The following is a 20,126-nucleotide window of genomic DNA, read 5'->3' as shown; positions in this document are numbered from 1 at the left end:
TAACATCAATCTCTGATGCATTTGTGTAATAATATAATCATATAGCATACCATGTTTTACCTTATATAATTTTAAGAGAGACAACTATAATAATGTAATAATTAAATATAATTAAATAAATTAAAATTAAATGCAATAATATTTATATTAAATTAAATTAAATGCAATTACTAATTATTAAATAATGATTAATACCAATTGTATATATATATATATATATATATATATATATATATATATATATATAAAGTTGTTGTTATTATTATTATTATTATTTAAATATTAATCCATTTTTCTTACAGACACAAAATGAGCCCCAAATTATAACACTCTTTTCCCTCTTCTTTTGATGTTTCTAGGAGTAAGACAATCACTATCTCCCTCTAGTGGACAACAGACAATACTGATCACATCAGGCTAACCCCATGGGCAGCTTGTGTCTGTAAGTGTATCCTGTTTCTATATGCAGAGGTTATATTTAAGCAACCTGAGATCAAGGCACACCCTACTTTAAATCTATATCTGCAGCAGCCAGCACTGCTCTTGTCAAACAGTAGTTATTGTCCCTATACTCTGTTTGACACATCCTCTATTTTTCTGTATCTCTAGACATTGGGACATTGTTGTGCTGAATTTAGATAGATTTGCTTTTAACTGAAGTTCAGCTGTCTTTGATGCATATGCACACACAAATGTGCCATTTCATAGAGAACTGATGGTATTGTTGAGACATTCAGTTATTTTTTTAATTTTTAATTTTATTTAAATGTATTTTTCTGGAACAATTTTAGAATTTTGACTAATATTACTACCTAATACCATTGTCAGTTAATTAATCAAGAGTCTTAATGAAAGCGTTAACATTTTAATTGTGATTTTTGAAATGTCTGTAATGTACACAGCGACTTCATGCAGTTTTTAGGTGGGTGCTAATGCTACATCTGCAGTACCTGCCTTAGTCCAACATTACTGGGTGCCTGACACCAGGATAATTACAGATTAAGGCCAGGATGTTGTGTCTAAGATCACACAAACAGCTTAACTTGCGTATTGTAAAAGCATTTATTTTGTTACTGATTTCTGTGCTGTATAAATGTATGTCTAAAGAAAACACCATTGGTGTAATGTGAACATGATACAAATAGGATGGTTTTGGCTGTTGGCAGGCTAAGTCCTTGTGTGTTCATGTACCTTTTCTGACACTTATATGGGCCGCACTTCATCTCTCACACGGTGTCCACTGCCATCCATCTCTTTCAGATGTCCTGTGTTGTTCCCCACCCACTAGAATGACTAAATGATGAGGTACTGTCACAAAGCATCCTATTTTTATCCACTCAAAGTTCTTGATAAATTATGAAAATGACTTTGTTGAAAGCTTAACATATCTGAAACGGGATGTTTTTGTTGAGAACTGAGGCCCATCAGGACCGTTAATTTGAATATTTTATAATCTTTATAATGTACCAGATATTGTTACTGTAAGATGTAATTCTTGTCTATGCTCCATAGTTTATTTTGACAGCAAATACATTTTAAGTGTAACAACAATGCTTAGTGATTTGCCATAAGGACAGAACAAAACTGGACTGAACAGAAAACAATAGAACAAAAACAAAGCACAACATAATAGAAAAATGACAAAATGACATAATACAGTAATAGTATAAAATAGAACATAAAATAACAGAGCACAACAGAATGAAACAAACACATACACATAAGACAACACAAAAAACAATATAATAAAATTCAGATCACCACAAAAGAACAGAACTCAACAACCCGCAGAAGAACAGAACACAGAATGGAATTAAACTCACCACAAAAGAACAAAATAGAATAAAATTCAGATCAACACAATACAAATTAATAGAACAGAAGAACAGAAAACCACACAAGAACAGGATAAGATAGAACTGAACTTAACACAGTAGAATAGAAATCAACACACCAGAAAAGAACAAAATCAAACAGAGCAAAGAATGAAATTCAACTTACCACAAAAGAACATAACAGAATAAAACCCAACTCAAAACAATAAAATAGAACTTAGCACACCATAAAACAGAGTAGAATAAAACAACAGAACAAAACTCAACACACCGGAATGAGAACACAATGAAATTCAACTCACCACAATAGAATAGAATGGAATAGAATAGACTAGAATAGAAGAACTGAATAGAATAAAATAATAGAAAAGAACTCAACCTACCAGAATAGAACAAAATAAAACAGTGCAGAATAAAATTTAACTCGAAATAAAAGAATATCATAGAATAAAACACAACTCATCACAATAGGCTAAAACACAGCAGAATAGAACTTAACACACTATAAAAGAACAGAAATCAAATAAAACAGTAGATTAAAAGTCAATGTAAACAAGAAGAACAAAAGAGACGAGAACACAATAGAATTTAGCTCACCGCAACAGAATAGGACACAGCATAAAAGAACTAAATAGAATAAAACAAGAGAACAAAATTCAACACACCAGAATGAGAACACAATGAAATTCAACTCACCACAACAGAATAGAATAGAATAGAATAACTGAATAGAATAAAACAATAGAAAAGAACTCAACATACCAGAACAAAATAAAACAGAGCACAAAATAAATTCAACTCAAAACAAAAGAATAGCATAGATTAAAACACAACTCAACACAATCGGCAAGAACACAACAGATTAGAACACAAACCCCATAACAGAACAGAAATTGAATAAAACAGTAAATTAGAAGTCAGCATGAAACAGAAAAACAAAATAGATGAAAACACAATGGAATTCAGCTTATCAGAATAGAATAAAATAGAATAGAATAGAATAGAATAGAATAGAATAGAATAGAAACAAACACAACATAAAAGAACTGAATAGAATAAAACAATAGAACAGAACTCAACACACCAAAATAGAAAAAAAGAATACAAAATAAAATTAGACTCAAAACAAAAAATAGCATGGAATAAAACACAACTCAGCAAAATAAGTTAGAAAACAACAGAATAGAACTTAACACACCATAAAATAACAGAAATGGAATAAAGCAGTAGATTACAACTCAACATGAAACAAAAAAACAAAATAGATGAAAGCACAATGGAATTCAACTCACCACAACAGAATAAAATAGAACAGAACACAGCATAAAAGAACTGAATAGAATAACACAATAGAAGTGAACTCAACACACTAGAACAGAACAAAATAAAACAGAGCACAGAGTAAAATTCATCTTGAAACAAAAGAATAGCATAGAATAAAAAACAACTCAACACAATTGGCTAGAACACAACAGAATAGAACTTAACACACCACAAAAGAACAGAAATTGAATTAAATGGTAGATTAGAACTCAAAATGAAACAGAAAAAACAAAATATATGAGAACACATAATGGAATTCAACTCACCAGAATAGAATAGAATAGAACAGAACAGAAAAAACTCAACATAAAAAAACAGGAAACAAGAACACAGAATGGAATTCAACTCACTACAATGGAATAGAATAGAATAGAATAGAATTGAATAGAATAGAATTGCATTGAAGAACTGAATAGAATAAAACAAAATAGAGAACAATTGAATAAAACACTAAAATAGAACTCAACATAAACTAAAAGAACAAAACAGAAAAGAACACAGCATAGAATTCAGCTCACCACAATAGAATAGAACAGAACAGAACAGAACAGAACAGAATAGAATAGAATAGAATAGAACAGAACAGAACACAGCATAAAGGAACAGAATAGAATGAAACAAAATGGATAACAACACTGCAAAGATACAGACTATAGAATAGAAAACAAGACTCAAGACAGACTAGAACACAACAGAATAGGACTTAACACACTATAAAAAACACGGTCAAATGAAACAATAGAACCGAACTCAACATAAAAAAAACAGGAAACAAGAACACAATGGAATTCAACTCACCACAGTAGAATAGAATAGAATTAAATTGAATTGCATTAAAGAACTGAATAGAATAAAACAAAATGGAGAACACAGTTGAATAAAACACTAAAATAGAACTCAACATAACCCAAATAAACAAAACAGACAAGAACACAGCATAGAATTCAGCTCACCACAATAGAATAGAATAAAATAGAGTAGAATAGAATAGAATAGAATAGCTTAATTGAAAAACACAATAAAATACAACACAACACTCTACATACAAATAGAACAAATTAGAATAGAATACAGAATAGAAAACATAACTCAACCCGACAGAAGAGAGCAACAGACCCGCCCTTTATTAAATTAATTAAACACACACACACAGAGTCAGGCAATGTATAACACAGCATGCATTAAGAGATGAAAATATCAGGTCATGGACACGCAGGGGGTTGCATTTGATCTTCTGTTCCATGATCTACCAGGCATGTCTTTTCTGCTCACCCCCTCCTCCCCTCCTGCTACTAGCACACTGGCTGTCAGCTGCCGGTCTCATGACCCGGATGGCACGCACTGAGCATGCCCGAGCTGTCGTGTGTTGTCAGGGAGAAAGCAGACAGCGGAGACAGCGAGAAAAGCAACCCGTGAGAGGAACCAGACGAGAAACAATGACTGCTAGACAATAGGGGTACATTTCTAATTAAGATTCTTTGTGTCAGCTGACTCACTTTATATATAAACGCTTCCTGGTGTGAGGCATTTTAGGATGTTTTGTTAAGGTTATGACATACAGACCTCGCTCAAAGCATCTGCCTTGTCTTCAAGAGGTAAGACTGGAATTTTCTATTATAGTGCAGAGCTAACACAAATGTAATTGAACTAGTTTAATAATTAATGGATTCTTATGCCTGTATTATGTTTTATTTATTCATGTTTTTATTCATTTATTGTTTAAAGAAATTGTCAGAGCATCCAACAGGTGTACAGAATAATTACAGGACAAATGACGTCTGTATTTAATGTCCACATTTAATCATAGAATTTAAATCTGTATATAAAAATACTGTATTTAAAATAAAAATATATTAACATTCAATTCAATTCACCACATCCAATACATACATGTAGTAATTTAAGTACATCATAAGTGTTTTGTAATGGGCACCACATGTAGAGTCAGTATGTGGTGACACAAATTAACTCTAAATGGACGTTTAATGAATTGCCACTCTTGCATTGTGTTGTCGCAGGTTGCCATGGAGATGACTTTGCTAATGGACACCAGAAAATGAGTGCAGCCCTTCCATCGGCTTTGTTCAACCTGTGTTGACTTCCCAAACCAGCCTAGCCAAACCACACTTAGCTGGAATGGATGAATGTGGCAGAGGAAACTTACTAGAGCAGCATCTATGAACAGCATGGTATGAAAATCTCACATGCTAACCATAATCCAATGCACTGTAAGCAAATAAGGTGCTTTGACGGACAGTATAACCAGACCAAGCTGATGGTCTAAGATGTAGGCTGCCCTACTGACACAGTCACCCCGTTGAGTAGATTACAGACTGACTGATAAGGGCTATTCAGTGTCTAATGAATGGGGGATGGGTAATGAATTAGCGCATCACAGGGGAAATTAGCTGTGATTGACCTGTGATAACTTTTTCCAGAGCATCGGTGAGCAATTCTGGAGTGACGAGGACTCAGATGGCGACAGCGATGGTGAGGATTTCTTCTACGGCGCCCAGGTTAGCATATTACCAAACAATCTACTGGAAATGCATGCTAAACCTGATGCTAATTTGCTAAATTAGCAAATTCTTGTATTTTATCTGTCTATCTAGGTGTATTTTGTCTATTATCTGTTTGTTTTGTCTATCCACATACCACAGTAGCTGAATATATTGGGGATACCAAAGTGCATTGTGGGGTTTTCAGTGGATTAGTGTAGGTTTATGGGTGGCTCCCTAGTATGAGGAGCACCAGATGGCTCCAGTTTCTCAGATTACCTGAACTTGCTTCAGATTTCTTACCAAAACATAGAGCATCTGTGCTTTGTTAATGAATAACAAATAAACAAATCATTCAAGACATTCTTTTCAACTTGATTCAGCTCCTAAAATGGTGCTTTGCCAATTAAAAAAACATAGGTTACATTATGATAAGAAATTGAATAAAACAGTATATTAAAACTCAACATGAAACAGAAAAAATAGATGAGAACACATAATGGAAGTCACTAATAGAATAGAATAGAATAGAATAGAACACAATAGAATAGAACTCAGTATAAAAAACTGAATAGAATAAAACAAAATAGAAAACAGCACTGCAAAGATAAATAGAATGAATTAGAATAGAATGTAGAATAGGAAACAAAACTCAACACAATAGACTAGAACAAAGCAGAATAGAACTTAACACACCATGAAAGAACACAGTTGAATAAAACAATAGAATAGAACTCAACATAAATCAAAAGAACAAAACAGAATAGAATAGAACAGAATAGAACACAGCATAAAATAACTTGAAAAGAACTAAAACAATAGAACAGAACTCAACACACCATAACAGAACGAAATAAAGCAGAGCAGAAAAGAAAAACTAAAACAATAGAACAGAACTCAACACACCATAACAGAACGAAATAAAGCAGAGCAGAGAAGAAAATGCACCTTTAAACAAAAAATATCATAGAATAAAACACAACGAAATAGGCTAGACCACACAGAATAGAACTTAACACACCATAAAAGAACAGAAATGGAATAAAACAATAGAATAGAACTCAACATAAATCAAAAGAACAAAACAGAATAGAATAGAATAGAATAGAACACAGCATAAAATAACTTGAAAATAACTAAAACAATAGAACAGAACTCAACACACCATAACAGAACGAAATAAAGCAGAGCACAGAATAAAATAATAAAATCGACTTTAAACAAAAAATATCATAGAATAAAACACAGAACTCAACGAAATAGGCTAGACCACACAGAATAGAACTTAACACACCATAAAAGAACAGAAATTGAATAAAAGATTATTAGATTAGAACTCAACAGAAAACAAAAACTAAATAGTTGAGAACACATAATGGAATTCAACTCACCACAGTAGAATAGAATAGAATAGAATAGAATAGAATAGAATAGAATAGAATAGAATAGAATAGAAGCAGCATAAAAGAACTGAACAGAATAAAACAGAATAGAGAACGACGCTGCAAAGATAAATAGAATAAATGAAAACAGAATATAGAATAGAAAACAAAACTTAACACAACTGACTAGAATACAACAGAACAGAACTTAACATGCCATAAAAGATCACAGCTGAATAAAACAATAGAATAGAACTCAACATAAATCAAAAGAACAAAACAGAATAGAATAGAATAGAATAGAATAGAATAGAATAGAATAGAATAGAACACAGCATAAAATAACTTGAAAAGAACTAAAACAATAGAACAGAACTCAACACACCATAATAGAACGAAATAAAGCAGAGCACAGAAGAAAATGCAACTTTAAACAAAAAATATCATAGAATAAAACACAAAGATCAACGAAATAGGCTAGACCACACAGAATAGAACTTAACACACCATAAAAGAACAGAAATTGAATAAAACAGATTAGAACTCAACAGAAAACAAAGAAACAAAATAGTTGAGAACACATAATGGGATTCAACTCACCAAAATAGAATAGAATAGAATAGAATAGAATAGAATAGAATAGAATAGAATAGAGCAGCATAAAAGAACTGAACATAATAGAGAACGACGCTGCAAAGATAAATAGAATAAATTAAAACAGAATATAGAATAGAAAACAAAACTTAACACAACTGACTAGAACACAACAGAATAGAACTTAACATGCCATAAAAGAACACAGTTACATAAAACAATAGAATAGAACCAAACATAAATCAAAAGAACAAACAGGAAAGAATAGAATAGAATAGAATAGAATAGAATAGAATAGAATAGAATAAAGCATAAAATAACTGAATAGAATAAAACAAAATAGAAAACAGCACTGCAAAGATAAATAGAATGAATTAGAACAGAACGTAGAAAAGGAAACAAAACTCAACACAATAGACTAGAACGCAACAGAATAGAACTTACACACCATAAAAGAACACAGCTGAATAAAACAATAGAATAGAACTCAACATAAATCAAAAGAACAAAACAGAATAGAATAGAATAGAACACAGCATAAAATAACTTGAAAAGAACTAAAACAATAGAACAGAACTCAACACACCATAACAGAACGAAATAAAGCAGAGCACAGAAGAAAATGCAACTTTAAACAAAAAATATCTTAGAATAAAACAACGAAATAGGCAAGACCACACAGAATAGAACTTAACACACCATAAAAGAACAGAAATTGAATAAAACAGATTAGAATTCAACAGAAAACAAAACAAAAAAAAAACAGTTGAGAACACATAATGGAATTCAACTTACCACAGTAGAATAGAATAGAATAGAATAGAATAGAATAGAATAGAATAGAATAGAGCAACATAAACGAACTGAATAGAATAAAACAGAATAGAGAACAACACTGCAAAGATAAATATAATAAATTAAAACAGAATATAGAATAGAAAACAAAACTTAACACAACTGACTAGAACACAACAGAATAGAACTTACACACCATAAAAGAACACAGCTGAATAAAACAATAGAATAGAACTCAACATAAATCAAAAGAACAAAACAGAATAGAATAGAATAGAACACAGCATAAAATAACTTGAAAAGAACTAAAACAATAGAACAGAACTCAACACACCATAACAGAACGAAATAAAGCAGAGCACAGAAGAAAATGCAACTTTAAACAAAAAATATCTTAGAATAAAACAACGAAATAGGCAAGACCACACAGAATAGAACTTAACACACCATAAAAGAACAGAAATTGAATAAAACAGATTAGAATTCAACAGAAAACAAAACAAAAAAAAAACAGTTGAGAACACATAATGGAATTCAACTTACCACAGTAGAATAGAATAGAATAGAATAGAATAGAATAGAATAGAATAGAATAGAATAGAGCAACATAAACGAACTGAATAGAATAAAACAGAATAGAGAACAACACTGCAAAGATAAATATAATAAATTAAAACAGAATATAGAATAGAAAACAAAACTTAACACAACTGACTAGAACACAACAGAATAGAACTTAACATGCCATAAAAGAACACAGTTACATAAAACAATAGAATAGAACTCAACATAAATCAAAAGAACAAACAGAAAAGAAAAGAAAAGAAAAGAAAAGAATAGAATAGAATAGAATAGAATAGAATAGAATAGAATAGTACAGAATAGAATAGAATCATAAAAATATTGCAAACCATAACAATGTGCTTAACATAGTTGACAGAATTTGATACACTTAAAAAACAAACACTGCAAAAACTGGGACAACAAGACAATTTGAAGCAAACTGAAACACAGGAGATTATGCTTTCCCTTAGTGAATAAAATCTTATATTTATGAAGAAACTTGCTTGAAAAAATGTAATAATTATCAATGGAAATGTACCCTAAATTGACTCTTATGTAAAAGATGTACATGTTTCTTTGCAGGGTCATTATGTCACTGACCTGAGTCGACATCCACAGCTGGACATCGATGTTGGTGCAGTGAGGGACATCTACTCTGAAACTGCCGTTTCCGTCAGGTACAGTTAGAACCATGAAGCTCCTTCAAGCCCCATGAAATGCTAATATGTGAATGAAAAAACAATCAACTGAGCTTGCATATAAAGGTTATGTCATTGTTAATGCAAAAATCATTTTTACATACTGAATTATCTTCATTTGTAAGTCTTTGTCACAAAAAACTCCTCTAACTGTGGACTTTTTGTCTGTTCTGTATATTTTAGGGAGTATGAGACCATTGATGATGTCGATATTGATCTACACATTAACGTCAGCTTCCTGGATGTAAGAGACCCACAGATACTGTAATGTTTTTGGCTAGATTCCACCTGCAACAGACAAATTCATAAGCAGATAAGCAAACTCATGTAGCGAAAAGTTCACATCCCCTGTGTGTGTTTGCATTGTGCAGGAGGAGGTGGCGTCAGCATGGAAGGTCATGAGGACAGAACCAATCGTTTTACGCCTTCGTTTCTCACTGTCCCAGTATCTAGATGGACCAGGTGAGTAATAAATGACTATTTCAGTAACAAAAGACAGGAAGTGACTCAACTGAAACATCTCAACCTCTTCCAGAACCCACTGTGGAGGTGTTCCAACCAACTTGCAAGGACGGTTTCTGCCTTGGGGTTCAGCTTAAAAGGTAAACAGTCTTTCTATTCTGTTTTATGCAGTGTGACATGCAGTATATGCCTCAGTAATCTTTACACCAACAAATATTGATGTCTTCTCCCAGGATTCTCAGCACATTTATATCTAATCAATGGAAACATCTCAGCAATGAGTTCCTCAACGCCCAACAGAGAAAGAGACACAGCTGGTTTAAAGCTGGAGGAACCATCAAGAAGTTCAGAGCTGGACTTAGCATTTTCTCACCGATAACCAAGTAAGAATCAAAACACTCTATAGAATAAATGTGCAAGATATGCTGTTAGTAGTATTAAAGGGATAGTTCACCCAAAAATAAAAATTCTGTCATTAATTACTCACCCTCATCTTGTTCAGAACCCATAAGACCTTCATTCAGCTTTGGAGAACAAATTAAGATATTTTTGATAAAACTCGCAAGCTTTCTGACCCTGCATAGACAGCAACACAACTGACACGTTCAAGCCCCAGAAAGGTAGTTAGGACATTGTTAAAGTAGTCCATGTGACATCAGTGGTTCAACCGTAATATTATGATGCTACAAGAATACATTTTGTGTCAGTTGCATTGCAATAATTGCAAAAAAAATAATCAAATTACATTTTGTTTTCTTCAGGTGCTCCAGTGTTCCGTTGATCCAGGGCCCTGGGGTGAAGACAAGGCCAGCAGGACAGGAGTTGAGAGTGACCCGCCTGATGAGCCGCTCCATGTCCTGCACCAAAGGAGAACTGCACACCTCCAGCCCAATTGGACAAGTGCGTTTGAACATGCCTATGTATTATAATGACACCTTTATGCGTTGTTTAGACTTGTTTAGGGGTCGGTAATACTTTTTAATGTCATTACGTCATTATGCTCATTTGGGTTGCATTTATTTAATCAAAAACACAGTAAAATCAGTAATATTGTTTAAAATTATTGCAATTTAAAACAACAGTTTTCGATATGAATATGTTGTAAAATGTAATTTATTCCTGTGATGCAAAGATGAATTTTTAGCATCATTACTCCAGTCTTCAGTGTCATATGATCCTTCAGAAATCTAATAATGCTGGTTTTGGTGCTCAAGAAACATTTCTTTTGGTTATCAGTGTTGAAAACAGTTGTGCTGCTTAAAGAAGTCCACTTCCAGAACATAAATGTACAGATAATGTACTCACCCCCTTGTCATCGAAGATCTTCATGTCTTTCTTTCTTCAGTCGTAAAGAAATGATGTTTTTTGAGGAAAACATTTCAACATTTTTCTCCATATAGTGAACTTCTATGGTGCCCCGAGTTTGATCTTCCAAAATGTAGTTTAAATGCGGCTTCAAACGATTTTGTCTCATGCTCGTCTTGTCTCTGCCTGAACTCTGTGTATAATGGTTCAAGACAGTTAGGGTATGTCGAAAAACTCCAATTGTATTTTTTCCCTCAACTGCAAAAATCATTTCAAAATCATCCTACATCACTGCAGAAGTACTGACCCAGTCTTTGCAAAGTAAACATGCAAAGAAGATCAAACACCCTTAACAAAAAAGGTAAATCAGCGATATAGGATGATTTTGAAGTTGAGGGAGAACATGAGATGGGAGTTTTTCGACATACCGTAACTGTCATGAACCGGAACAAAACAGAGTCCAGGCAGAGTAAAACAAGACAAGCGTTTTACGTATATAAATGTATTTTTTAAGTGAAAATAAACGATCGTTTCGCTAGATAAGACCCTTCTTCCTCGGCTGGGATTGTTTACAACCGCATTTGGGATTGTTTGAAGCCGCATTTTAACTACATTTTGGAAGTTCAAACTCGGGGCACCATAGACGTCCACTATATGGAGAAAAATGCTGAAACGTTTTCCTCAAAAACCATAATTTCTTTACGACTGAAGAAAGAAAGACATGAACATCTTGGATGACAAGGGGGTGAGTACATTATCTGTACATTTTTATTCTGGAATTGAACTTACCCTTGAATATGTTTGTGGAAAACATTCTTTATATATATTAATATAATAAGCAGCTAATGCCAAATGATTGACATTTTTAACAGAGTGTGGCGGTCCCAGGCTCAAGATCGACTGTGCACATCACCACTAGGCAGCTCATTCAGCTCTTCTTCTCTTCACAAGCTCTAATTCACTGCAAGAGCATCCCAACCCTGGAGTACGGCTTCCTCGTACAGGTAAACCTCAGAGGAATTTAATGTAAAACACATAATATTTGCATAATGAATTGCAATTAGTCTTCTTGTCATTTATTTCCATACTTGATTGTGATTGGCTGTTTCAATCTTACATCTATTTAGCTTTCATATTACAATAAATCTCTCCTTCTCTGTGTTGTTTCCTTTTAAATGATTAGATCGCTACTGAGTTAAATTTTTTTTGAGGAAAACATTCCATGATTTTTCTCCATATAGTGGACTTTAATGGGGATTAAATGGTTGAAGGTCCAAACTGCAGTTTCATTGCAGCTTCAAATGGCTCTACATGATCCCAACCGAGGAATAAGGGTCTTATCTAGTGAAACTATTTCTCATTTTCTAAAAAAAAAAAAAAAAAATAGAAATGTATATACTTTTTAACCACAAATGCTCATTTTGCACTAGCACGATTGTTTCCCTAGATAAGACCCTTATTCCTCAGCTGGGATTGTGCAGAGCCCTTTGAGGCTGCACTGAATCTGCAATCTGGCGCTTCAACCCATTAATCCCCATTGAAGTCCACTATATGGAAAAAATCCTGGAATGTTCTCCTCAAAAGCTTTAATTCCTTTTTGGCTGTAGAAAAAGAGACATGAACATCTTGGATGACATGGGGGTGAATAAATTATCAGGAAATTTAATTTCTGGAGTAAACTAATCCTTTGACGATACTACAACTTATCTAATTATTAATTTTTGTCCTCTAGGTCATGAAGTACTCAGAGCAGAGGATCCCCACTCTGAACGACTATTGTGTGGTCTGTGATGAACAGCATGTGTTTCAGAACGGCTCTATGCTCAAGGTACATCAAATGCTTGAAAAACTCCATTAAAATACTCCAGTAAATCCACAAAACTATGGATCTCAGTTTCTTTTGTGTATGTGTGTTGTTCAGCCTGCTGTTTGTACGAGAGAACTGTGCGTGTTCTCCTTTAACACTCTGGGTGTTATGTCAGAAGCTGCAGAAGATGTAGCTACTGGAGCTGAGGTATCACACACACGTTTATATAGCTAGATGAAAAATACCAGTTACTTCTATTGTTTATATATCGTCTTTATATAAGATTTATAGATATAAGATATAGTATTTTATATCATATTTTATGTATATATAAAACAATGTTTTTGTACAGGTAGTGGACCTGTTGGTGGCAATGTGTCGTGCTGCACTTGAATCTGTCCGTAAAAGCATCATCTTTGACCCTTACCCTTCTGTCGTTGACCCTCATGACCCCAAGTCTCTAGCCTTCAATCCGAAGGTAGATACTTTAACAGATGAAATGGATAAATAGCAGTTTTAGAATGATCACATTTCATCTTTAGAATGACTTTGTGACCTCATTTTCCATTTATAGAAAAGAAGTTATGAGCGGCTACAGAGGGCACTAGACAGCATCACATCAATCCGAGAAATAACACAAGTGAGTAATTCTTTTTTTGGCATTTTTGCCTTTATTATGATAGGACATGGTAGCGCTGACAGGAACCAAAGAGAGGGGTGGAGGGCAGGATCAGGAAAGGTCCTCGAGCCAGGAATGAACTTGGGATGCCTGTAGCGCAATGGCGCTATATTTCAAAAAGGTGTCAACTTGCAATTTCTAGTTTATAACACACAATTCTGAGTAAAGGAGTCCGAGTTGTGAGATGTAAACTCAGAATTCTAAGAAAGATGTAACCTCGCAATTGCAAGTTAACTCAGAATTTTGACGTTTTTCCTCAAAATTGCTAAGATGTAAACTTACAGTTGCAGGTTAATAGTCAGAAATAGTCAGAATAACTTTACGCAGCACTTTTCAACATTTGAGAATTCTTTTGCAATTTTACATCAGCTGTTTCTTTACATTATTGTAACCAAACCTGAAGCGATTCTGGTAAATGTAAGAGGGCGAATTCGAAGCATGTTGTAAGAGACAAACTTCCTGTTGCCAGCTGGTGGCGCTATGACTGTGACTCACAATAGCTACACCAATGTTCACATAGTCCTGATCAAGGAAATGCGTGACACCTAACCTCATATTTTACAGGGCCCTTATGTTGAAATAAAGAAACAGATGGACAAACTGGACCCGCTTGCACATCCTCTGCTGCAGTGGTGAGTAAAACACCATTTCCTTAAATGGAATTCTCATGTTTACATTACATTCCTGTTATCATAATGACCCTTAATCTTCTTTTTCTTTTCAGGATTATATCCAGCAACAGGTCTCACATTGTCAAGCTGCCCTCCAGCAGAGTAAGGGCGTTTGATCGCTTTATCTCTCAAATAGCAGTGTGACTAAACCTTCATTTCCTCTGTTTCACTCCTCTGTCTTCTGCTAACAGCAACTGAAGTTCATGCACACCTCCCATCAGTTCCTGCTTCTCAGCAGTCCTCCTGCTAAAGAGGCCCGCTTTCGCACCGCTAGGAAACTCCACGGCAGCACGTTCGCTTTTCAGTGAGTTTGAGTTTAGTATGAGATCATTTGATAATCAGTGGTTTATGATTACTGACTAATCACCGGTTCTCTGTCTTCAGTGGTTCTCATATTGAAAACTGGCACTCTATTCTAAGAAATGGACTTGTAAACGCCTCCTACACGAAACTGCAGGTACCACGGATACTCTCAGTGTGGTGAATAAAGAACTGTAGTGTGTTGCCTACAGATTTTCTGCTTAGGGTATTGGGCCTTGGCCAATATTCCTTTTTATTCTTTTTGACACAAGCTGCATGGGGCGGCCTATGGGAAGGGCATCTACCTCAGCCCCATCTCCAGCATCTCATTTGGATACTCAGGTAAGAGTTTTTAAGCTTGTCTACAGAGTGCAGCGTTTAAAAAAAAATATGTGCGTAGGTTTAGACATTTTGAAAGACAGAGACATTTTGGACATATTTTGGGACAGAGACCACGTTTTTGTTTTTTTGTCATGAGCCATTTAAATACCATTTTGGTTTTTAAGGGTTTTCAATCTGGGGTCCAGATTATATATATATATTTTTTATTTTATTTTTAATAGTCAGATTATTAACTGAAACAAAACAAATATAAGTTGTTTATCCTTTTTAGAATAAAAACTGGTAAGAGAATAAGAGATTAATCACAATAAATATATTCATATTTTTTTCTAAAAACTGTGAGATAAATCTGAATTCTATAGTCAGAATTCTAAGAAAAAAAGTCAGAATTATGATATGAAAACTTAAATTCTAAGAAATTCTTCAAATTTGCAAAATGTAAACTGAGAATTCAAAGGAAAAAGCCAGAATTGTGAGATGTAAACTCGGAATTTAAAGAAAAAAGAAAGAATTGCACGATGTAAACTTGAAATTCTAAGAAAAAAGTTAAAATTGCGAGATGTAAATTCAGAATTCTACCGAAAAAGTTGGAATTCTAAAGAAAAAAGTCAGAATTGCAAAATGTAAACTTGGAAATTCTAAGCAAAATGACAGAATTGGCAGATGTAAACTTGTAATTCTACGGAAAAAGTCAAAACTGCAAGATGTAAACTTGGAATTCTAAGAAAAAAGTCATAATTGCAAGATGTAAGCTCAGAATTCTAAAGAAAAAGTTGGAATTCTAAGAAAAAGTCAGAATTGCGAGATGTAAACTTGGAATTCAAAGAAAAAAGCCAGAATTGTGAAATGTAACTCGGAATTCTAAGGAAAAAGTTTGAATTCTAAGAAAACAGTCAGAATTGTGAAATGTAGACTTGGAATTCAAGGAAAAAAGTCAGAATTGCGAGATGTAAACTTGAAATTCTAAGGAAAAAGTCAAAATTGCAAGATGTAAACTCAGAATTCTAAGGAAAATGTTGGAATTCTAAGAAAAAAGTCAGAATTGCGAGATGCAAACTTGGAATTCGAAGGAAAAAGTCAAAATTGCAAGATGTGAACTCGGAATTCTAAGGAAAAATTCAGAAATGCCAGATGTAAACTCAGAATTCTAAGGAAAATGTTGGAATTCTAGGGAAAAAATCAGAATTGTGAGATGTAAACTTGGAATTCTAAGGAAAAAGTCAAAACTGCAAGATGTAAACTCGGAATTCTAAAGAAAAAGGCAGAAATGCCAGATGTAAGCTCAGAATTCTAAGGAAAAAGTTGGAATTCTAAAAAAAAGTCAGAATTGCATGATGTAAACTTGGGAGTTAATAACTTGCAATCACAATAACTTATTAATATTTTTTTTAACAACTGTGTGATGAATCTGATCAATCACAGATTAATCTGTGAGAAAAATAATTATTAAAATAATTATAAAATTAATACAACATTAATATTAAATAATTATTATAAATAATTTACATTTATTAGGACTAAGGTAATATAGACAACATGTCATCTTTATAGTATCACTTTCAATAACAGTATCTTTATGTATTAAAATAAACAGTTGCCTTTACATTTTAAGGAGGAGGCCCCTAGCAAAGATATTAAAAACTTTCAAAAGTTTTCAGTTTGTTAAAAACTTGCCTTGTAAATGCCATGATATTTGATTCATAATAATTATTCTGTATGATATATCCAAGTAGCACTGATACTCCTAGATTAGTATTTTAAGCAAACTTGAGTATTTGAATGAGCATTCCTAATTTCTTACTGCAGTGTTTGTTTCTATATCCATATATAGATATATGCACTGTTATATTAGTTTTCACTGTAAACTGTATTTGTGTACAGGAATGGGAAAGGGACAGCACCACATGCCTACTAAAGAGGAATTAGTACAGCACTACAACCGGGTCAACACTGTCTTACAGGTATTAACTCCATCTGTAGAGACTGGACTGATATGGATGTATTACAGGTGCAATCTGTAGTTAATCAGACTAGGAGAGTCAAACCTGACTGGAAACAATAGAAGCAAAGTTACATGAGGTTTGCATTGTGATTGCACTCATTTCACTTATTTCATTTAATTTTTGGTATTGAATCGCTACTGAAATATGCCATTTTTCTTTTGCAGTGTCGACCGACACAGTCAAGGTTTCTTCAGAGTCGAAATCTAAATTGTGTTGCTCTGTGTGAGGGTAGGGTGATAATAATACTAGTAAATACAAATAATGTCATTCAAACTATTAGCTTTTTGTTGGTTTGACCAATTAAAGAAACAGTTCACCAAAAATGAATGTATTCTTTGTGTGTGTATGTGTGTGTGTGTACTATTCCTTTAAAATGAACTAATTTTGTATTTCTCTCAACAGTAATAACTTCCAAAGATCTACAGAAACATGGAAATATTTGGGTTTGCCCAATTTCTGATCACGTCTGCACACGCTTCTTTTTTGTGTGAGTATTTTTATGCGTTATCATATTCTTATTACAAATTCTACATCTCTTGGCTCACAATATCCCCCGCAATCTAGGTACGAGGACGGCCAGGTAGGAGATGCTAACATCAACACACAGGACGTCCGGATACAGAAAGAGATATTGCGGGTGATTGGGGGACAATCAACCTGACTGACCCGTTTCACCACTGTGACGCTTTGAGAAATTTTACAAGGGAACATATGAACTGGGAACATGGGAAAGAATTACCTCAAACTAGGTGTTTTTGACGACGCTAGCCTCCAGTCAAGTTTGTCTTTACGTGGAAAGAAGGGAAAGCCGTTTTGTAACTTTTTTGATAAACATTTTATTAATTTATTTCTCATTTAGTCATGTTTACTACGTCATGAGAAGTGCTGTTAATTAACGTTAAATTTACAACGTTTGGGGGAAAAAAAAGTCTAATTCCAATTTTGCCCACCAGGGGTCTCTATTGCCTAAGAGAATAAAAGCATAAAAAACTGGGGAATGAAATATATAAAGGCTTATAATTCTATAAACCTGCCATTTTAAAGTGTTTACATCTAGACAACTCCACATTATTAAGTACTGTTTGATGTATGTATACTAGTGTAATGCAGCCTATCCATCAGTTCATTCAGTTTATTTTCATGAGAATGTTGTGACGCCAGTTATTATGGATCGTAAACCTCTTAACATGAAATGTTAATAAGTTTGGTGCTGTGCACTAGAAGGCATCACTCTTCAGAGAGCTTCAAGCGGAGAAGACTGCCAATAAACGACACGTAACGACACATTAGAGACGAGAAGTGTACGTATGATTTTGTTGATGTCAGTCTGAAGACGTAAAACCAATCTGAAGGTGGGTCATGGTTTCATACGGCCTATATTTGTATGTTGGCAGTTTTTCAATAAATTTAGAGCATGTTACAAATGTCTTCCCTAAATGTTCCCACAATGACAACTAATATTACGTACATTACGAACCCTGGTGAAAAAAAACAGCATATGCTGGTAGGTATGTTTTGATGCTGGTTTAAGCTGGTCCTTTGCTGGTTCATGCTGGTCCTTGACTAGCAACATGACCAGCAAAAACCAGCAAAGGACCAGCATAAACCAGCATCAAAACCTACCTAACCAGCATCCCAGCATCAAAACATACCTACCAGCATATGCTGGTTTTTTCACCAGGGAAGACTTATAGGGACTGAATAGTGTCTTAATTAAAATCTAAACCTGCCAAACGTTTCTATAAATGGCTGGTGTGTGTCCTAGAAATATAATTAATTTTATATAAACAGTAGATGTCAATGGAAAGTGCCCGTAATGATGTCAAGTAGCGTGCGGGCGCGCGCATACGGTTCTGTTGTCATGCTGTTATCTGTCACGACCCCGAAAAAAATTAATAGTGTGTTGCATCGCGCAAAAGTCCCAGAGGACATTTTGACTTCTCGGTTTAGCCCGCGGGTGTGTTCTCCTCTGGAGCAGAAACACATAATAATTCATAACAGTGCGCTACATCCACATGAGGCCTGCATCTGCTCCGAGACCCCTCACCCTCCACTTTCCCATTTTACATTATACTTTTTTTAATAATTACATAAATGTAAATTATGGAAATATAAATACATTTATGTTAAAAAAGTGTTTTTTTTTATGTTATAAATATATAAATAATAATCATAATTATATATATATATATATACACACACACACACACACATTATATTAATTATATTAATAAATAGAAATATTAATACAAATACTATATAAAGTTAACATATATACACACACATAAAATTTTAATATATGCAATATATAATTTATTATATTTTTATATAATATATATAAGATACATTGTTAATATATAATGTAATTACATAATTGCTATAAATATATTTAGCATTTATTATATTTTACATATATTTCTAATATTATATGATATTAATAAAATTATTAATACAAATACTATATTAAATAATATATATAATGCATTTTTAATATATGCAATATATAATTACAATCTATAATAATTTCTTCTATTATATATATCATATTTATGACATTTACTTTATATATATATATATATATATATATATATATATATAATTTATCATTTAATAATATTGATAATTTATATAAATAGATTTATTATATTCTATGTATAATATTTCAGACATATATATATATATATATATATATATATATATAGTATTTTAGTACTATATAATTATATGTTATGTATATGTATTGTATAGTAATATATATAATATTTATAATAGTTATATATTTATATATATATGAAATAGTATATACTATATATTTTCATATATTATATATGACCATGGATCACAAAACCAGTTGTAAGGGTCATTTTT

At 33.1% G+C, this 20,126-nt stretch overlaps 1 protein-coding gene across 1 annotated transcript; it reads left to right on the top strand.

Moving 5' to 3' along the window:
* The first annotated feature begins 395 nt into the window (after positions 1-395).
* parp6b (poly (ADP-ribose) polymerase family, member 6b) lies at positions 396-18,733 on the top strand. Its single transcript, XM_051100367.1, has 25 exons — positions 396-442; positions 1,261-1,305; positions 4,455-4,753; positions 5,177-5,347; positions 5,597-5,674; positions 9,574-9,668; positions 9,873-9,933; positions 10,061-10,151; positions 10,225-10,291; positions 10,385-10,534; positions 10,913-11,051; positions 12,329-12,460; positions 13,189-13,284; positions 13,378-13,470; positions 13,616-13,741; positions 13,838-13,903; positions 14,507-14,574; positions 14,667-14,715; positions 14,805-14,917; positions 14,998-15,070; positions 15,186-15,255; positions 17,137-17,216; positions 17,423-17,486; positions 17,661-17,745; positions 17,823-18,733. Exons 4-25 carry the CDS (start codon positions 5,303-5,305, stop codon positions 17,917-17,919), a joined length of 1,938 nt encoding a protein of 645 aa, XP_050956324.1. The 5' UTR covers positions 396-442; positions 1,261-1,305; positions 4,455-4,753; positions 5,177-5,302; the 3' UTR covers positions 17,920-18,733.
* Positions 18,734-20,126: the final 1,393 nt, after the last annotated feature.

This window comes from Labeo rohita, chromosome 25 (assembly GCF_022985175.1).
Source record: "Labeo rohita strain BAU-BD-2019 chromosome 25, IGBB_LRoh.1.0, whole genome shotgun sequence".
Lineage (NCBI taxonomy): Eukaryota > Metazoa > Chordata > Actinopteri > Cypriniformes > Cyprinidae > Labeo > Labeo rohita.
The sequence above is the reverse complement of the archived record's forward strand: the minus strand, read 5'-3'. Positions and strand labels throughout refer to the sequence as shown.

What these genes read in the sequence shown, in the direction of transcription:
- parp6b (XM_051100367.1), top strand. Translation starts at nt 5,303, where the DNA reads ATGTGGCAGAGGAAACTTACTAGAGCAGCATCTATGAACAGCATG. An exon ending in GAAACTGCCGTTTCCGTCAG is followed by an intron (nt 9,669 to 9,872) that starts GTACAGTTAGAA and finishes TGTATATTTTAG; the next exon opens with GGAGTATGAGACCATTGATG. An exon ending in CTTGGGGTTCAGCTTAAAAG is followed by an intron (nt 10,292 to 10,384) that starts GTAAACAGTCTT and finishes GTCTTCTCCCAG; the next exon opens with GATTCTCAGCACATTTATAT.